Source organism: Onychostoma macrolepis, chromosome 07 (assembly GCF_012432095.1).
Source record: "Onychostoma macrolepis isolate SWU-2019 chromosome 07, ASM1243209v1, whole genome shotgun sequence".
Taxonomy (NCBI): Eukaryota; Metazoa; Chordata; class Actinopteri; order Cypriniformes; family Cyprinidae; genus Onychostoma; species Onychostoma macrolepis.
The window spans coordinates 46,813,137-46,829,901 of record NC_081161.1 but is presented as its reverse complement, the minus strand read 5'-3'; the positions used below and the strand labels follow the sequence as shown (position 1 = coordinate 46,829,901).

General features: G+C 37.2%; 1 protein-coding gene across 1 annotated transcript; it reads left to right on the top strand.

Annotated features, from left to right (window-relative positions):
- The first annotated feature begins 315 nt into the window (after window positions 1-315).
- LOC131544645 (lectin-like) lies at window positions 316-3,354 on the top strand. Its single transcript, XM_058782999.1, has 4 exons — window positions 316-924; window positions 1,058-1,417; window positions 2,994-3,082; window positions 3,161-3,354. Exons 1-4 carry the CDS (start codon window positions 891-893, stop codon window positions 3,281-3,283), a joined length of 606 nt encoding a protein of 201 aa, XP_058638982.1. The 5' UTR covers window positions 316-890; the 3' UTR covers window positions 3,284-3,354.
- Window positions 3,355-16,765: the final 13,411 nt, after the last annotated feature.

The window sequence follows — 16,765 nt, the reverse complement described above, 5'->3', positions numbered from 1 at the left end:
ACAGGTCCTCGTTTGATGGTAGCAGTGAGGAAACGGCTTCTGAATGAAAGGACTAACGTGAGGCAAATTATCACTAAAAGAAATTTGCAAATGTAAAAGTTCAACTTAATAACATAAGAAGATTATCACAACTTGCATGCAAGTTTGTACAGTTTTTAATAGAAAAAAAAATGCTTCAATTTGAAAGCAATATTTGGGTAAATTCTCTTGAAAAGGTTTTGCATTATCTGAGTACATGAAAGAAACATCATTACACATGAGATGAATTTCTAACCAGTTTTGCTTTAATAACATTGAATTAACACTGAATCATGTGCATGAATAAATAAGGAGAATAATATAAAGTGAATATTGATTATTGCCATTGTGAGTCAGGTTCATTTGATTCACAAAACTCCTTTTTCCACTTGACTCTGGTAAATGAATAGATGAACACAAAGGTTGTGGATTTGATCCTGAGACAAATGAGTTCTGAACCTTCTGTTCCATTTCAAGTGCAACTTTAAACAAAGTTTGCAAGTCTTAAGCACTCTACTAGTCTGTTCAGATGAAGGTTTCCTTAACCAAGTTAGGATTATATTCCATCATGCAAAGATGTCAATGTTTAATATTGCACATCTTTGGTAAGCGTCCAAATACTTTTTAGGGTCCATGTAGGCAAGTCATACAACAAAACACAGTACAAGAATCAGAAAATACGATCTCTGGCTGTGATCTGGCTCTGATCCTGATCTGCGCTGACATCCTTTGAATGTGATTTTCCATTTGCATCAACAGTGATGTCACATAAGCATAATTAAACAGTGCAAGACTTCTAACACAAACTTTACAAAGTGGAAGGATCCCACAAGCTTTCTTGTCCCAGCTGAGCAGTCTGTGCATCTGTCGTCATGAGGACTAATTTGATCTTTGTGCTGTTATCAGGTGAACATCACTGCTTTTGGAGATATTAAAAACCATGTCATAATGAGATATTTATTAACAAGTGCATTCAACTATTTAAAAAACAAAATAGGATGCATAAACTGAAATGTTTGTCTCTTTCTCTATTCTTCAGCTCTGATGCGCGTGATGTTCGCACAGCTTCATGACTATTTCTTTGTGCCTGAGAAAGTGAACTGGACCGATGCGCAGATGTACTGCAGACAGCATTACACTGATCTCGCCACCGTCAACAACCAGCAAGATAACGATAATATTCTAAACATTACAGGACAATCCACCGTTTGGATTGGATTCTATCGGACTTCAGGTGATGCTCCTTTAATCTGGTCGGATCAGAGCAGCTCCACATACACAGACTGGGAACCTGGACAGCCCAACAATTATGCCGGAAAACAGTGGTGTGTTCAGATTCACAATAAACTCTGGAATGACGGACACTGTGAACAACAATTTGCATTTGTCTGCCATCTTGGTGAGTTGCTCATCTTAATGTGTAAATGTAAGAATTAAAGTAAAATAATATTTTACAATCATAAGAAGGGGTGAGCCACTGGCTCAAATTACCTCGATCCTGCCATTTTAACAAACCTGTATCATCCAGCAGTTTAGACATCATGCTAACGTTATAGGCTCATATTATAACTTCCTAAAGCACAATCACATACAATATTATTTTATTTTTTCAGATTTGTCTGTAATTTTTCAGACACAAGAAGCATGAGTCCTTGAACATACAAAAATCACTTTGAACAGCAAAAAACCTAAACGTACTTAACAAGTATTCAACGGGCCTCTCTCCATCACAGGGTTAATAAAATGGTTAAATCTTCAAATACGTGAAGTCATATCACCAGCTTTGTTAGGGATGTCTAGAAAAAAAGGGGTGGCTCAACTTCCCGCTCTACAACTACAATGCTATCATTATGGTGATTCTGTATGAATTCGCACGAGTGAGGTGTGAGCAAATCATATGAAAACGGACAAATGATCATAAGAATTCAAGTCAAGTTGAGCTTTATTGTCATTCCGCTACATGCGGGGCATACAGTGGAACGAAATGTCGTGCTTCACAGGACCACGGTGCTACATAAATACAGGCATACAACAATGAAGTAAAACAATATAAACCTATACACAACTATCCTACTGATAGATTTTGACTATAAATATACTATATATAAAAAAAATATTTTTTTTTTACCTATACATAAACTAAAAAATACAAACTATACAAGTGCTTCAGATAAATACTGTACATGTGCGAAGAGAAACATTGTGAGTCAGCAGCTGTCTGGGGAACAGTGCAGGATGATTTGTAGTGCATGAGCATGTAAACATACGTGTATTACTGAGTCTTTTTGTGGGATTTGTGTACACAGCAGTGTGTGTGGAAAGTGACTAGTGCACATAGAGGAGGAGAGTGAGCTACTACAGGTGGTTTGTACAGGCCCACTCACCTGTGTGTAGCACACTTTGATTGCACTACCGTCTTCCTGATGGTAGGAGCTGGAAGAGACTGTGGGAGGGATGCGTTGAGTCCTTCACGATACTGTTGGCTTTGCTGGAGCATCGTGTGAGGAAAATGTCCAGGATGGAGGGGAGAGGGGCACCGATGATCCTTGCAGCGGTGTTCACTGTCCGCTGGAGGGTCTTGCGGTCTGCTGCGGTACAGTTCCCGTACCAGACAGTGATGCAGCTGGTCAGCACACTCTCAATGGTGCCCCTGTAGAAAGTGGTGAGGATGGGTGGAGGGAGACTTGCTCTTTTCAGCCGGCGGAGAAAGTGTAGGCGCTGTTGTGCCTTCTTGGAGAGTGACATGGTGTTGGTGGACCAGGTGAGATCCTCTGTGATGTGCACCCCCAGGAATTTAGTGCTGCTGACTCTCTCCACAGTCGAGCTGTCGATGGTCAGTGGGGGGTGGTCACCGGAGTTTCTCCTGAAGTCCATCACAACCTCCTTTGTCTTACTCACATTGAGGGACAGGTTATTAGTGCCACACCATTTCTGTTCAATATAACTATGAAAGCTTCAGTGTGTGTTTCTCACAGAGAGGAAGAGACGATCGATCGTGAGAGTCGAAGTCAAATCAAGCCAAAATCTGAATGATCCTAGAGTGAAGAAAGAGATGTTAGAGAAGGTGAGTCTCCTTACCACTGTAACTCTAATGGGAAAATACATCAGTACGATCACTCTAATGTCAGTTTGTTTTCTTCAGATGGAGAAAATACTGAAGGAGAAGGGCTTGGAAGAACATGCTACACTGTCATGGATAAACCAATCCGATGGCAATGTCTTCCAAAAGAAGGACTGCAAGAGTAAGAGTAATGCCACGGAATAGACTTGCTTTTGAAAAGACACTAAATACAAATGTACTTTGCTGTTCACACCATTATTCACTAAATTTAGTCATCTACCAGACAAATGCTAAATAGCAAATAAAGTCTATCACTATGTTTATTGTCTTACCTTCATATCCTGATTCTTTCCCAGATAGCAAGCTACCGTTGAAACAATGTTAAGTCATTATTGATGCGTCAACACTAACTGCATGATGTGGGGGTAACTGGAAGCCGAAGACCCCTTCTGTTTGTGGTCTCTAACATTTTGAAGACCTTATATGATTTTCAAAATCTTTTAGTGCGTACCCAGCATTAGATCACCAATCTTTCCAGCTTCCACATAATGCTGGGTACACACTAAAAGATTTTGAAAATCATATAAGGTCTTCAAAATGTGATGAGATTTATCTCCAGCACTAATTAAACACACCCAGCTAATCAAGATCATTAGAGATCAATAAAATCATTAAACACCTCTGAGCTATGGCCATTGCATAAATCTCATTTTCTGTAGGCTAACTGAGACTAGAATCACAATCCGAATGAGCTTTATTGGCCAGGTATGTTTACACATACGAGGAATTAGTTATAGTGACAGAAGCTCCACAGTGCAACAGAAAGACAGCAACAGGACAGGACACAGATAATAAAATAATAATATACAAATAGGCAATGTACAAAATAGCAAAAACACAATATATAATATAGACAATTATGTGTGTACAGGTCTGATATGTGCAAATTTGAAATGAAAAAATAAGTATGTGTGGTGAATAAATAATGTATAATAGTGTTGTGTGTTCCACGTTTAATGTCAAGTGTTCATGAGATGGATTGTTTGAGGGAAGAAACTGTTCCTGTGCTGGTCGTTCTGGTGCTCAGAGCTCTGTAGCGTCGACCAGACGGCAACAGTTCAAAGAGGGAGTGTGCTGGATGTGAGGGTCCAGAGTGATTTCAGCCCTTTTGCTCACTCTGGATAAGTACAGTTCTTGGAGAGTAGGGAGGGTTGTACCAATGATTCGCTCAGCAGTCCCTCTGTAGTCTTCTGAGGTCAGATTTGGTAGCTGAGCTGAACCAGACAGTTATTGAAGTGCAGAGGACAGATTCAATGATGGCAGAGTAGAACTGTTTCAGCAGCTGTTGCAGGTTCTCCTGAAGTCCACGATCATCTCCACTGTTTTGAGCGTGTTGAGCTCCAGGTTGTTAAGACTGCACCAGACAGTCAGCTCTTTAACCTCCCGTCTGTAAGCAGACTCGTCACTGTCCTGAATGACGGTGGTCAAGTCCCTGGTCTGTCCAGATGCTGCAGGATGAAGTGCAGTCCCATGTTGACTGCATCATCCACAGACCTGTTTGCTCTGTAGGCAAACTGCAGGTTGTCCAATGGAGGCCTTCAGATAAGCCAAAACCAGTCTTTCAAATGATTTCATGACCACAGACATTAGAGCCACAGGTCTGTAGTCATTAAGTCCAGTAATTTTGGGTTTCTTTACGACGGGGATGATCGTGGAGCTTTTGAAGCATGAGGGGACTATTTTTTAAGAAAAATAATCTTAATGCAAACTGAAACAAGAATATTTTTAATTTCTTACCCCACTGACAGATAATTTGCAAAATAAGAAAAATGCGCTTTAAAACATCGGAGATGCAGAGCACATTATAAGTCCGCTGTATGCAGATTTTAAGGAAAGTGTGCATCCCTCTCACACTCATTCTTTTTTCCTGGGAACAAATCCATCAAAGAGGAGTTTCACAGGACTGTAAGTCAGTGGTGTAAAAATCGGTTTAAATGAGGCTAATCTGATAAATGATGTTCATAACATCTATGACAACATAACAAAATAACATCTTTCTGTGACCTCTGGAAGTAACCCAATAATCAGAATTTCCTTCAGGATTTCCAGTGTGGTTGGATGCATTGATGACAAGCAATATGAATATGAACTAAAATGCACTTTTAACATGCTATCTTTGTATTTTAAAAATATATTTAGCTACCACTTGTAGTACACTTGAGTGTACTAGTGTATGAAAGATGGGTTCTAGTGTACTACAAGTGGTAACTAAAGAATTTTTTTTAAATACAAAGATAGTATGTTAAAAGTACATTTTAGTTCATATTCATGGTGTCTCAAAATAGCACAGTTGAGTACACTTAGATGATCTTAGGTTTATCTTAAGAAGTACTAAAAGATCATTTTTAGTATATTAAGTACAAAAGTAGTGCGTGAAAATGGAGCACTTTAAGTACATTATGGAAGTGCACTTGTTTTTCACCTGGGATGTTCTGCAGAGATGCATGCCTGCATGATCTTGTGCTCACTCTACTACAAACTACAAATCACTCTTAGTTCAGTATCACTGTCTTTACCCATGTGTGCTGTTGACTTTCATCAAAATTTCAATGCTGACCCAACATACTTTAAACACTGAAATGCCAATCTCAACCAAAATGATGGTTTGGATCAAAACTTAACATTGTATCAATGTCACGATGCTATCTGGGTTCCAAGTGTGTCTTGTTAAATAATGAATTCGAAGCACTTTATTTTATATTTGCATTTATTTTCTGTTCATTATGCATTGCTTTCTGGATTATTGATTATTGGTTTTGAATGGACAAAATATAATTTTGTAGATGACATAATATGTGAGGTTGAGCTATTGCTCTGGTTAAAAAGTATATAAATTTGAGCTTTTTTTTGAAAATAAATGATTGTTTCACTAGATAAGACCCGTATTCCTCAGCTGGGATCATGTAGAGCCCTTTGAAACTGCATTTTTAACCTTCAACCCATTGGAAACCGACCAAACTCAGCCATCTTGAAGGACATCTCAATTCTCTAATTACACTGTGATGAGGCGAGGAACAAGAAGGCTTCGAGAAGAGCTGTGAGCGAGGATACACAGGTGTATTCTATGCGGAAGTCTTCTTCATTGAAAAGGCAAGGCAAGGCAAGTTCATTTATATAGCACATTTCATACACAGTGGTAATTCAAAGTGCTTTACATAAAAGGAAGTGAAATAGTCAATAAAAATAATAATAACAAGGAATTAAAAAATTATAATAATCACAACAATAAAAACAAAATTATATAAAAATTGATTTAAAAAGAATTTAAAACATTTAAGAATAGAAAATGATTATACATCAGTTCGGACGTAGCACAGTACTCATTCAACAAATGCACAGCTAAACAGATGAGGGTAACACTTTATTTTGAGGTGTCATAATACAGAGTAATTACCTAATTAAGTGCTTAGTAGTAGCAGTTGTACTTACATGAAATAAAATGTACTTACCATGTTTACCATACTTACCATACATACTAAGTTATGGAAAAGCCTGTAATTACAGTTTGTAATTATGTAAATGTGAAAGGCAGCTACTGTTACACATACAGACAGAGTCTGTTACACAGCTACTTGTACACTTAAGTACAATCTTGATACATTTATTTTAAGTAGCTTATGCCTGTGTAATATTATGTAATTGTAATGTAATTAGAAAGATATTACATGTATTTAAGCTGTGCACTGGTGGGTTAAATCAAACTAAGGTTCAGCTGGATAAGGTGTACAGTATAGATACACATGAAGTACACTTAAGTACAATCTTGATACACTTTATTTTAAGTAGCTTATGCCTGTGCACTTACATTTATAATTACGTTGTATAAAGTCTGCAACACATATGTAACAATCTTTTGGTTACATAAGTAGCTGTGTAACAGACTCTGCCTGTTACATATGTGTAACAGTAGCTGCCTATGTACATAATTACAAACTGTAAGTACAGGCTGTTCCATAACTTCGTTACATGGTAAGTACATTTTGTTTCATGTAAGTACAACGGCAACTACTAAGTACTTAATTAGGTAATTACTCTGTATTATGGACACCTTAAAATAAAGTGTTACCCAGATGAGTTTTGAGTCTGGATTTAAAAGTGGCTAATGTTTTAGCACATCTGATTACTTCTGGAAGCTGGTTCCAACTGCGGGCGGCATAATAGCTAAAAGCAGACTCCCCTTGTTTTGTGTGAACCCTTGGTATTTCTAACTGACTCGATCCTAATGATCTGAGTGGTCTGTTAGGTTTATATTCAGTGAGCATATCTGCAATGTATTGAGTGATTTTAAATGAGTAAAAGTACTTTAAAATCAATCCTAAATGTAACTGGAAGCCAGTGTAAGGACCTGAGGACTGGTGTGATATGCTCAGATTTTCTGGTTCTAGTCAGAATCCTGGCAGCAGCGTTCTGGATGAGCTGCAGCTGTCTAATGGTCTTCTTTGGAAGGAGACCATTACAATAATCCACCATGCTGGTGATAAAGGCATGAACAAGTTTCTCCAAGTCTTGACTGGACACAAAACATCTAATTCTTGCAATGTTTTTGAGATGATAGTATGCTGATTTAGTTACTGCTTTGACATGACTACTAAAACTAAGGTCTGTCTCCAGAAACACCCCAAGATTTTTGACTTGGTTTTTAGTTGTTTGACCCCTAGAGTCAAGGTATGCATTCACTTTGATAACTTCATCTTTGTTTCCAAATGCAATGACTTCAGTTTTCTCCTTGTTTAACTGAAGAAAGTTCTGGCACATCCAACAGTTTATTTCATCAATGCATTGGCAGAGGGAGTCAATGGGGCTGTAGTCATTTGGAGATAAGGCTAAGTAAATCTGGGTATCATCAGCATAGCTGTGATAGGCAATTTGGTTCTTTCTCATTATTTGACTTAGTGGGAGCATATACAGGCTAAACAAGAGTGGTGCAAGAATTGAGCCTTGTGGGACTCCGCATGTCATGGACGTCCACTTAGACTTATGCTCTCCTATACTCACATAATAACCTCTTCCTTCTGAGTATGACCTGAACCATTTGAGTACCATCCCAGAAAGCCCGATCCAGTTTTCCAGTCTCTCTAGAAGTATGTTAAGATCAACAGTGTCAAACGCAGCACTAAGATCTAGTAGTACCAGAACTGATATTTTGCCAGAATCAGAATTGAAGAGAATATCATTTATTATCTTAATAAGCGCTGTCTCTGTGCTATGATGTGCTCGGAAACCAGATTGAAAATTGTCCAGGTATCCATTTGAGTTTAAGTAGTTGTTCAGCTGATTAAAAACTACCTTTTCAATAATCTTACCTATGAACGGAAGATTTGATATTGGTCTATAGTTGCTCAACATTGTGTTATCAAGATTGCGCTTTTTCAGAAGGGGCTTAACAACTGCAGTTTTCAGGGAGTTTGGAAAAGTCCCAGAAAGAAGTGAAGCGTTCACCACTTCTAAGAGATCTGCTTCCAAACAGTTAAGCACACTTTTGAAAAAAGAGTGCGAGAGTTGTTTAAGTTACTGTTTATAAGGTTTGAGAAGAAGGTCTGTCTAGCTGTGGCTAGTTCCACATTGAAAGCATGAAGGCTGTCTTTATAGATGTTATAGTGAATTTCAAGTTTTGTCTTCCGCCACATCCGCTCAGCTTTTCTGCATTGTCTTTTCATACTCTGAACTGCTGTTGAAAAGCCTGACACATGTATATATTCCCCCCCCCCCACCCCTCCCTCACATGTCATAATAATTTACATTTAAATTTAGGTTTTACCTTTTCAGTTTAAATAAACTATATTGATAACAATATTGAGAAAATCGCCTTTAAAGTTGTCCAAATGAATTTCTTAGTAATGCATATTACAAATAAAAAATTAAGTTTTGATATATTTACGGTAAGAAATTTACAAAATATCTTCATGGAACATGATCTTTAATTAATATCCTAATGATTTTTGGCATAAAAGAAAAATGGATAATTTTGACCCATACAATGTAATGTTGGCTATTGCTACAAATATACCCCAGCTTTTTTAACTGGTTTTGTGGTCCAGGGTAACATTTATTATGAATGTCTTAAATGACAAACTTTAACAACATAAGGGCAGCTGATGATGCTTTGAAGTGAGGCTTGAGTGATCAAGATTGTTCCAATGTACAAATAGCCGCTCCTTTGATTCCTCTGTCCTCATTTTCTTTCCTTGCATGCTTCCCTCATATCCTATAGGGGGGTGGAGCTAAGAAACGAGGAAAGGAAATGAGGATGCACATATAAGAAATTAGCAGTGAACCATTTCCATTGAGGTAGAAAGAAACTGCGCACTAACTTCACTGGCACTCATGTGAGTCACTTGTCATGGCAAAACTGAATATTCAGAAATTAATGAATTTTCTAAGAAATGTTTTTCTAAGAAAATGTTCAAATAATATTAGATTTTGGGTAAGACTAAAATTAATAAAACATTTAGGAAATGTTTTAGTCGTGACAACAAAACTGGATATTTCAAAGTTATAGAATCTGTCAATACAGTGTTATCATGTTTTTATAACCTAAGATTATTATCTGGCTACCTGTGAATGAACTAAAACTGTTTTTATTGACTAAAACCTTTTACTGACAGTTTATTTCCACAGGACCAAAAATGCTCCTAGCTCGTCAGTCGAGCTCCTGAAATGCTTTTCTCAGTTCTTTCATCTGTCACTTCAATTCTGATTTGCAAATCAAATATACGAATGTGATACAGACATTAGACTACAAATTAAGGTGGTTCCAGACAGAAAACATCTCATGAATACAAAGCCTGACGTGAGAAAATTATCATCGGAAGATTAGCAAATCTGAAATAAACTAAATGTCTTAAATCACGTTATCAGAAATTGTTTTCCTAATCTGTATCAGGTGATGATGAAAAATGTAATTTATTTATCTTTATTTATCTTATTTGTCTTTCAAGTCATTTGTATGGCCTTTAGTTTAGAATGACCTGTTCCAGACAGAAAGTAGTAATTGAAAATGCGTTGTATTTTGTAAAGTTTTGACAAAAGAAAGATCAAGCATGAGACTAATTTAATCTATTTTGCCTTTAGAGTTAAATTATGGCTTCATCTTATGTTTGCGCATGAATAAATGATGAAAATAAATAAATGAATTGCCATTATTTCATAGAGCTAAAAAACACCTTTTTTGTAGCTTAAATCTGGTGGTAGATGAATAGATGAACACAAAGGTTGTGGGTTTGAATGCGTCTGAACTTTGTGTCCCAGGCTGAGTCTCTATAAGCAAATGCTGCACATTGTGTAACTCTTAAACAAACAGTACTAGTCTATTTGAATGAGGATTTCTTTCATCAGCATCTGATGCGTCATGATGTTCTCAGGCTTCTCATTAGCAAATACACAAATGATAACTTTAATAATCAGATTTTATTGTGTTATAGACAGACCCTCAAATATGATTGATCCTTGTGCGAGGGATCCCCATACTAAAACTTAAAAGGCAGCTATATTTTCAAGTTTCACTGTTACATTACAGTATTAACACCCCCCCCCCCCCCCCAAAAAGTAACTAATTGCGTTACTTAGTTACTCTTTATGGAAAGTAATGCATTACATAACTTTTGCTTTACGTTTTGTCACCAGAACTGGGCTTGCTCATTTATTTTTAATAACAATTAAAAGTTATATTTTTTGGCAACTGTAAAGGCCCTTTCACAACAAAAGTGAGACTAATAAGCCTCGGGCTGAAGGAAGTGTGAGTTACTCCCAATTTCTCTCAATGCGAGAACAGTAGAGATGCCATCAATACATGCCATCAATACAAACTAACACTGTTCGGGAAGCAGACACACTCTGTCAGTTTAAATCTAGATTAAAGACCCATCTCTTTAACCTGCTTACACATAATACACTATCGCATTTCTATAATTCAAATCCGTTAAAGGATTGTTAGGCTGCATTAATTAGGTCAACCGGAACCGGGAACACTCCCCATAACACCCGATGTACTCGTTACATCATTAGAAGAATGGCATCTACGCTAATATTAGTCCGTTTCTTTCTTATTCCGAGGTCACCGTAGCCACCCGATCCAGTCCGTATCCAGATCAGATGGTGGATCAGCACCTAGAGAGGACCTCTACAGCCCTGAACGTCAGCGGAGACCAGGACACCCAGATGAGCCCAGAGACAGATCCCCAGTGAAGACCTCGTCACCTAGACGGCCATCGAGACAAGACCACGGGATCCAGATGAGTCATTTGCACAAACTGACTCTGTTTTAGCCTAGATTTAAACTGCTGATTTTGTCTGGCCAGAGGAGAATGACACTATTTCAACACACTATTTCCCCGTCTAAATACTGTAAAGCTGATATAAAGCCACCTATCTTTACAGTATATCAAGCTGATGTAAATCTGCTTTGACACAATTTGCATTGTTACAAGCGCTATACAAATAATAGTGACTAGTGACTAGTGACATGGGAAAACAAAGTAACTTGCGTACTTGTGTGAAAAAGTAACTTTCTTGTAAATGTAAAAGTAATTTGTTACCTTACTAGTTACCTGTCAGTAATCTGTAATCAGTAATCTTATTAGATAACTTGTGTTACTTGTATGTGTTACCCGCAACACTATTCCCAACATTCTTCAAAAAAAAAAAAAAATATTTGAATGTTATTTCAAGGTAAAATAGATGTGTTACTATCAAACAATAGTCAATAATAAAATAGTCAATAATCAAAGCAATGACGGACATTACCAAGTGGACAGATCCCACACAGCCTTTCTTGTATCTGAAACAAACAGGGCTGCATTTCCCAAAAGCATCATAAGCTTAAGTTGATCGTAAAAACGATCGCACAAATCATCTTAGACTTGCGGACCGTATCCCAAAACCATCGTAACTTAAGTAGTACTTGAAAATCTTCGTAGATCTACGAGTGCTCTGGAGTAATCGTAACTCCCTAAGGGCATCGTAAGGTAACAGAGTTATGAGGTTGCACCTAAAATTTACTTCTCTTCAATGTGACTTTCATTTTGTTTTTACGCATGTTTTTATTAGTTTTTTATTTTATTTTCATTATTATTCATTACACATAATTCAATATAGAAATAATAATGTCCAAGGGCACTCTTGCTTGCATTTCAATGCTGTGCAACATAGCTGTTACTGTTATTACAAGCACAGCACTTTTGTGGCACAAAAAGAAGACCGCCACTGGACTTGCGAATAGCCCGAAAGCATAGCTTCCACCTCCCTAAAGTGTGCTCCACAATACTTCGGGCAACACGTTGAGCCTCATTGAAATCTGCTTCCCTGTTACTGACAGGATTAGAAACAGGGGTGAACAGATATGGCCTCAGTGGATATCCGCTGTCCCTGCGAGTTTTGGGCCTCTTGACCCGCAGATGAGTTGCTTAAGATAAAGGAGTCATGCATGCTCCCAGGCCACCGTACAACAATGTCTGTGATCAAACACTTATGATCACAGATCACCTGGCGGTTGATTGCTGGATAACCTTTGTGGCATGCATATACTGCATATGACCATGCACAGATGGTGTACTGATGGGGGTTAAAGTACCATCAATCACTCCAATGACTTGTGGTATATGGTAATGAGTTAAAAAAAAAAAAAAACTCCTGTATGTCTGACATGGCCTGTCTTGATGCTGGAAAATGGATGTGTTCGGCAGCAAGTGGAAGCAATGCATAGGTGACGGCTTGTACAGCTCTTGACACAGATGCTTTACTTAGTCCAAGTCCATCACCAATACCTGAAGGAAACTGTTGCATAATATCTCATAATATTCCTCCTTGTAGCAAGCATCAGCTGAGGCCCAGTGACAGTCAATGACAGCCATATCATCAAGCATATCCAGAGGATTTTGATGCTGCCGGATGAAGGCATTTATAGTAAATAGTGTACTCTGTTGTCGTCTCTGTCTCTGTCTTTCTCTTTGCCTCACTCTCAACTGGAAAACTCGCTGTAGTGCAGCCATGATTTCCTCTACAAGACTATTGAAGTGTGAACTTTATATACGATCCTAAAATTGCTTACAGGAACCATATGATTAAAGAGCAGGCTGTGATAATATTCACATATCACACACTGCCTGTCATTCCACTAATTGCAGAAGGCCCCACTTGAAGAAACTGAATCCCTGATTTTAGAGATTGCATTAATTATTATGTATATGTGCAGTACATTTATATACACAACAGTGTGTAAGGTCTGTTTTGGGTTCTGTTTCATGTTCTTGTTTTTCATGTCTTTTATTTTGAAGTTTCGTCACGGTTCCTGTTTGTGTCATGCTTCCCCTTCCCTCATGTCGTCATGCTATTGGTTCCCTTTTTTATTGTGTCATGTTTTGATTGGTTTGTTCATGTCATGTGACCCTCATTGTTTGTTATAAGTATCCATGCCATTGCCTTTATTCCCTGTCGTGTATTGCATGTATTTAATATATTTATTAAATTTGCGTCATTTCCAAACATCCTGTACCTTCAAGTGTGTTTTTAAAAAGCTAAAGATTTTAAGTTAAATAAGAGTATTTTGCATACATGAAATGCTAAGTATTAATTCAAAGCGAATCAGTGAAGCTATCTTCCATTTTTTCACAAAAAAAAAAAAAAAACTACAGAGATGTCATTTCCACCACTCGGCCCTGTGTAGTGGAAATGACATGTATGGTTACAAAGTACAATTGATATGTTTAATAACTTTGTGAATTGAGTTTAATGAGTGTGATGAGTTTAAGACTTTTTCTAATAAATATATCTGCTGTTTCTCTACATTCACGTTAATTCATTGTCATTTCCACCACCACACATTTTTAAAAAATATTTAAAATGTTCTCATCACACATTAAAAATGTATCCACAATTTATGAGATCATGCTCTACTTAATATAAAAATTCAAGTTATTTATTTTCTAATAAGCTCTTACCCAAACCAATATTAAATTTCAGAGTGTGACAGGTGTTCAGTTCAGCATTTGGTCCTTTGGGCAGTTAATTTATCTCATTGACAAATGTATAATTATTGTACATTGTGGAAAAACTGGTAAAACTAGTTACAAAAATGATCTTAGACAATTCTTGAGTGGCATAAGTTATTCTATATTTAAATAACAGCTGTATATTGAGATGTGGTGGAAATGACATTTGTTCATTGCAGGTCGGAAAAATGTAAAATATTAACAATTTCTCTTGTAATCTAAGTTTGTCCTCTTACAGACCTTAAAACTAGACACATTATTTAAACTTATGAGACTGTGTTACGTGACTTTTGAACAAGTTTTTTTTAATTCAACTTCACAAGGCTAAAAGTGCCCCTAGTTGAAGAAACGCCCCAAATACAGCACATTTAAATCACACAAGGTTATAAATAAGATGTATTGGCATGATAAAAGCCTATAAACGGTAAAAGCCTGTAAATGAATGTAGATGGATCAAAGCTAGTATCTGTGTGTCTCACACTGAGCTTTGATATTTTGTACAAAGACATATTTAATATTTTTCATCATTCAAATGTGGCTTAAGTTTCCAAATAGGCTACATTCTTAATTCCCCAAGACTTCATCTTCGTGACTTTGAACTAGTCTGATAAATCCTGATGAGAAAACATAACTATTCCATAAATTGGGGATTTGGTATTAATTCATACAATTTGATTCATACAAAATGTATGATTTGTTTAAAACGTATACACAAAGCCTCTCGAGCAGACATGTAATTTCATGAAGTTGTGAATTTCATCTAGCTGAATCGCTCTTCAGATTGAGCAGATACTGAAGGAGAAGGGCTTGGAAGAACACGGCTGTCGAGGATAATCCAATCTGATGGGAATGTCTTCCAAAAGAGGAACCGGAAGCGAGACGCCACTGAAAAGACATGCATTATAAAAGAGCATTAATAACAACGTATAACCTTCTTTGACAAACTGTTAGCATGCTGTTCATGCTCACTCATTAGTTAGTTACAGGCAAATGCTAACCAGCAGATGAAGTCTATCACTATTTATCCAGGGGCGTCTTGTTGAATTATGAACTCATCTGGATTAATCAAGTGTGGTTTCAAGTAGAAATGTTCATTCTGCATTGTTTAAAAAAAAAAGTTCTGTGAAATTATCTGGGATTATTTGCTAATAATTTACTAACTATAGTTTGAATGGACAAAAATGCCTAAATACTGCCTAAACCAAAGAGCACTGTAATTAACGTAAGCACTCAAATTTGTAACTTGGTCTTTTTTTTTGTTGTGAAGCTCAAAACTATACAAAACAGTAACACAAAGGTGAAATCAAATGAAGGAAATAAAATTAAACAGTTTACCACTAAAACCATCCCTCTTTACACTAAAACAGCTGCTGTTTTCAGAATAACTCAAAAACAAATAACTACTTAATAGCAGTAACATCATGTCTGTACTTCCAAAAGTTCACCAACAGAGGTCACAATGAAATAAGAAACATCGAAACGGCTTAAACTCTAATCAATAGTACACACTGCTATTTTGAACCAACATTTCGAACACAAATTGAAGAATGAGGCGTTTTAATTTAGTTAGTTAAATGACAGTGAGCGGGAACTGACCTGCAGCAGGGCTGGACTGGTAACCGGGCATACCGGGCATGTTCCCGGTGGCCCGAGGCACTGAAGGGGCCGACAGAATTTTTTTTTTGTTTTTTTTTTTGCCAAGCACCATCACGAGCAGCCAGTGGCCCATTGGTTTGTCTCCTGTATTGACAGCGTAAACCACCCAATCACAATCCTCCTCCTATAAAGCTCGCTTCACCCCAACCTCTTCCTCGTCGGCTCTTCCCTCGTTTTCACAGCAGCTTCATCAAGACCAGGCTTGCTCTGCGGTGAGTGATGCGGGGTAGAGAGCCAGCAGCAGCAGCAGCAGCAGGAGGAGAGGAGAGGAGAGCAGCTGAAGCGGTAAAGTGCTTGATCGGGACTCGCACCGGAGGCAGGCATCTATGCTGCGCGCGCGACATTAAATAAAACTTAAATTCGTCCACCGCGATTTTTTTTGGCCAAGTCAAGTGTGTTCATAGAGGTTTCTATGGGCCAATGCGAATAAATCTAGATTTAAATTCGAAAAGACACGATATTGTCAGACCTGATGTTTTTTATTATCCAGAACAACTCGATGATACAGATCTACACTAGCAGACACAAGTTATTGAACAGTAAGATTTTGAATGTTTTTTAAAGAAGTCTCTTCTGCTCACCAAGCCTGCATTTATTTTATCCAAAATACAGCAAAAGCAGTATTGTGAAATATTTTTACTATTTAAAATAGCTGTTTTCTATTTGAATGATTGACACATTTACATGCGCACGAATAATGTAAGGACTTAATCGCATTATGATGTTTACATGTCGAGAGTAAATGTGTCAATCATTCATTCAAACCATTTTTTTTTTTTTTTCAAAATTTTAATATTAAAAGTTGGTGTATTTAAATATGTTGCAAATTAAAGATGTATATATTAACATGTTTAGTAACTCTTTTAAATAGACTGCAGCAATAATATTTTGTCACACACTGTTTTGTTTAGTTCAGAATCGTGCAGCTCTAGGCCGTGTCTGTACTGACTGTTAAATGGACTTTACTTATCTACACAGTAATACA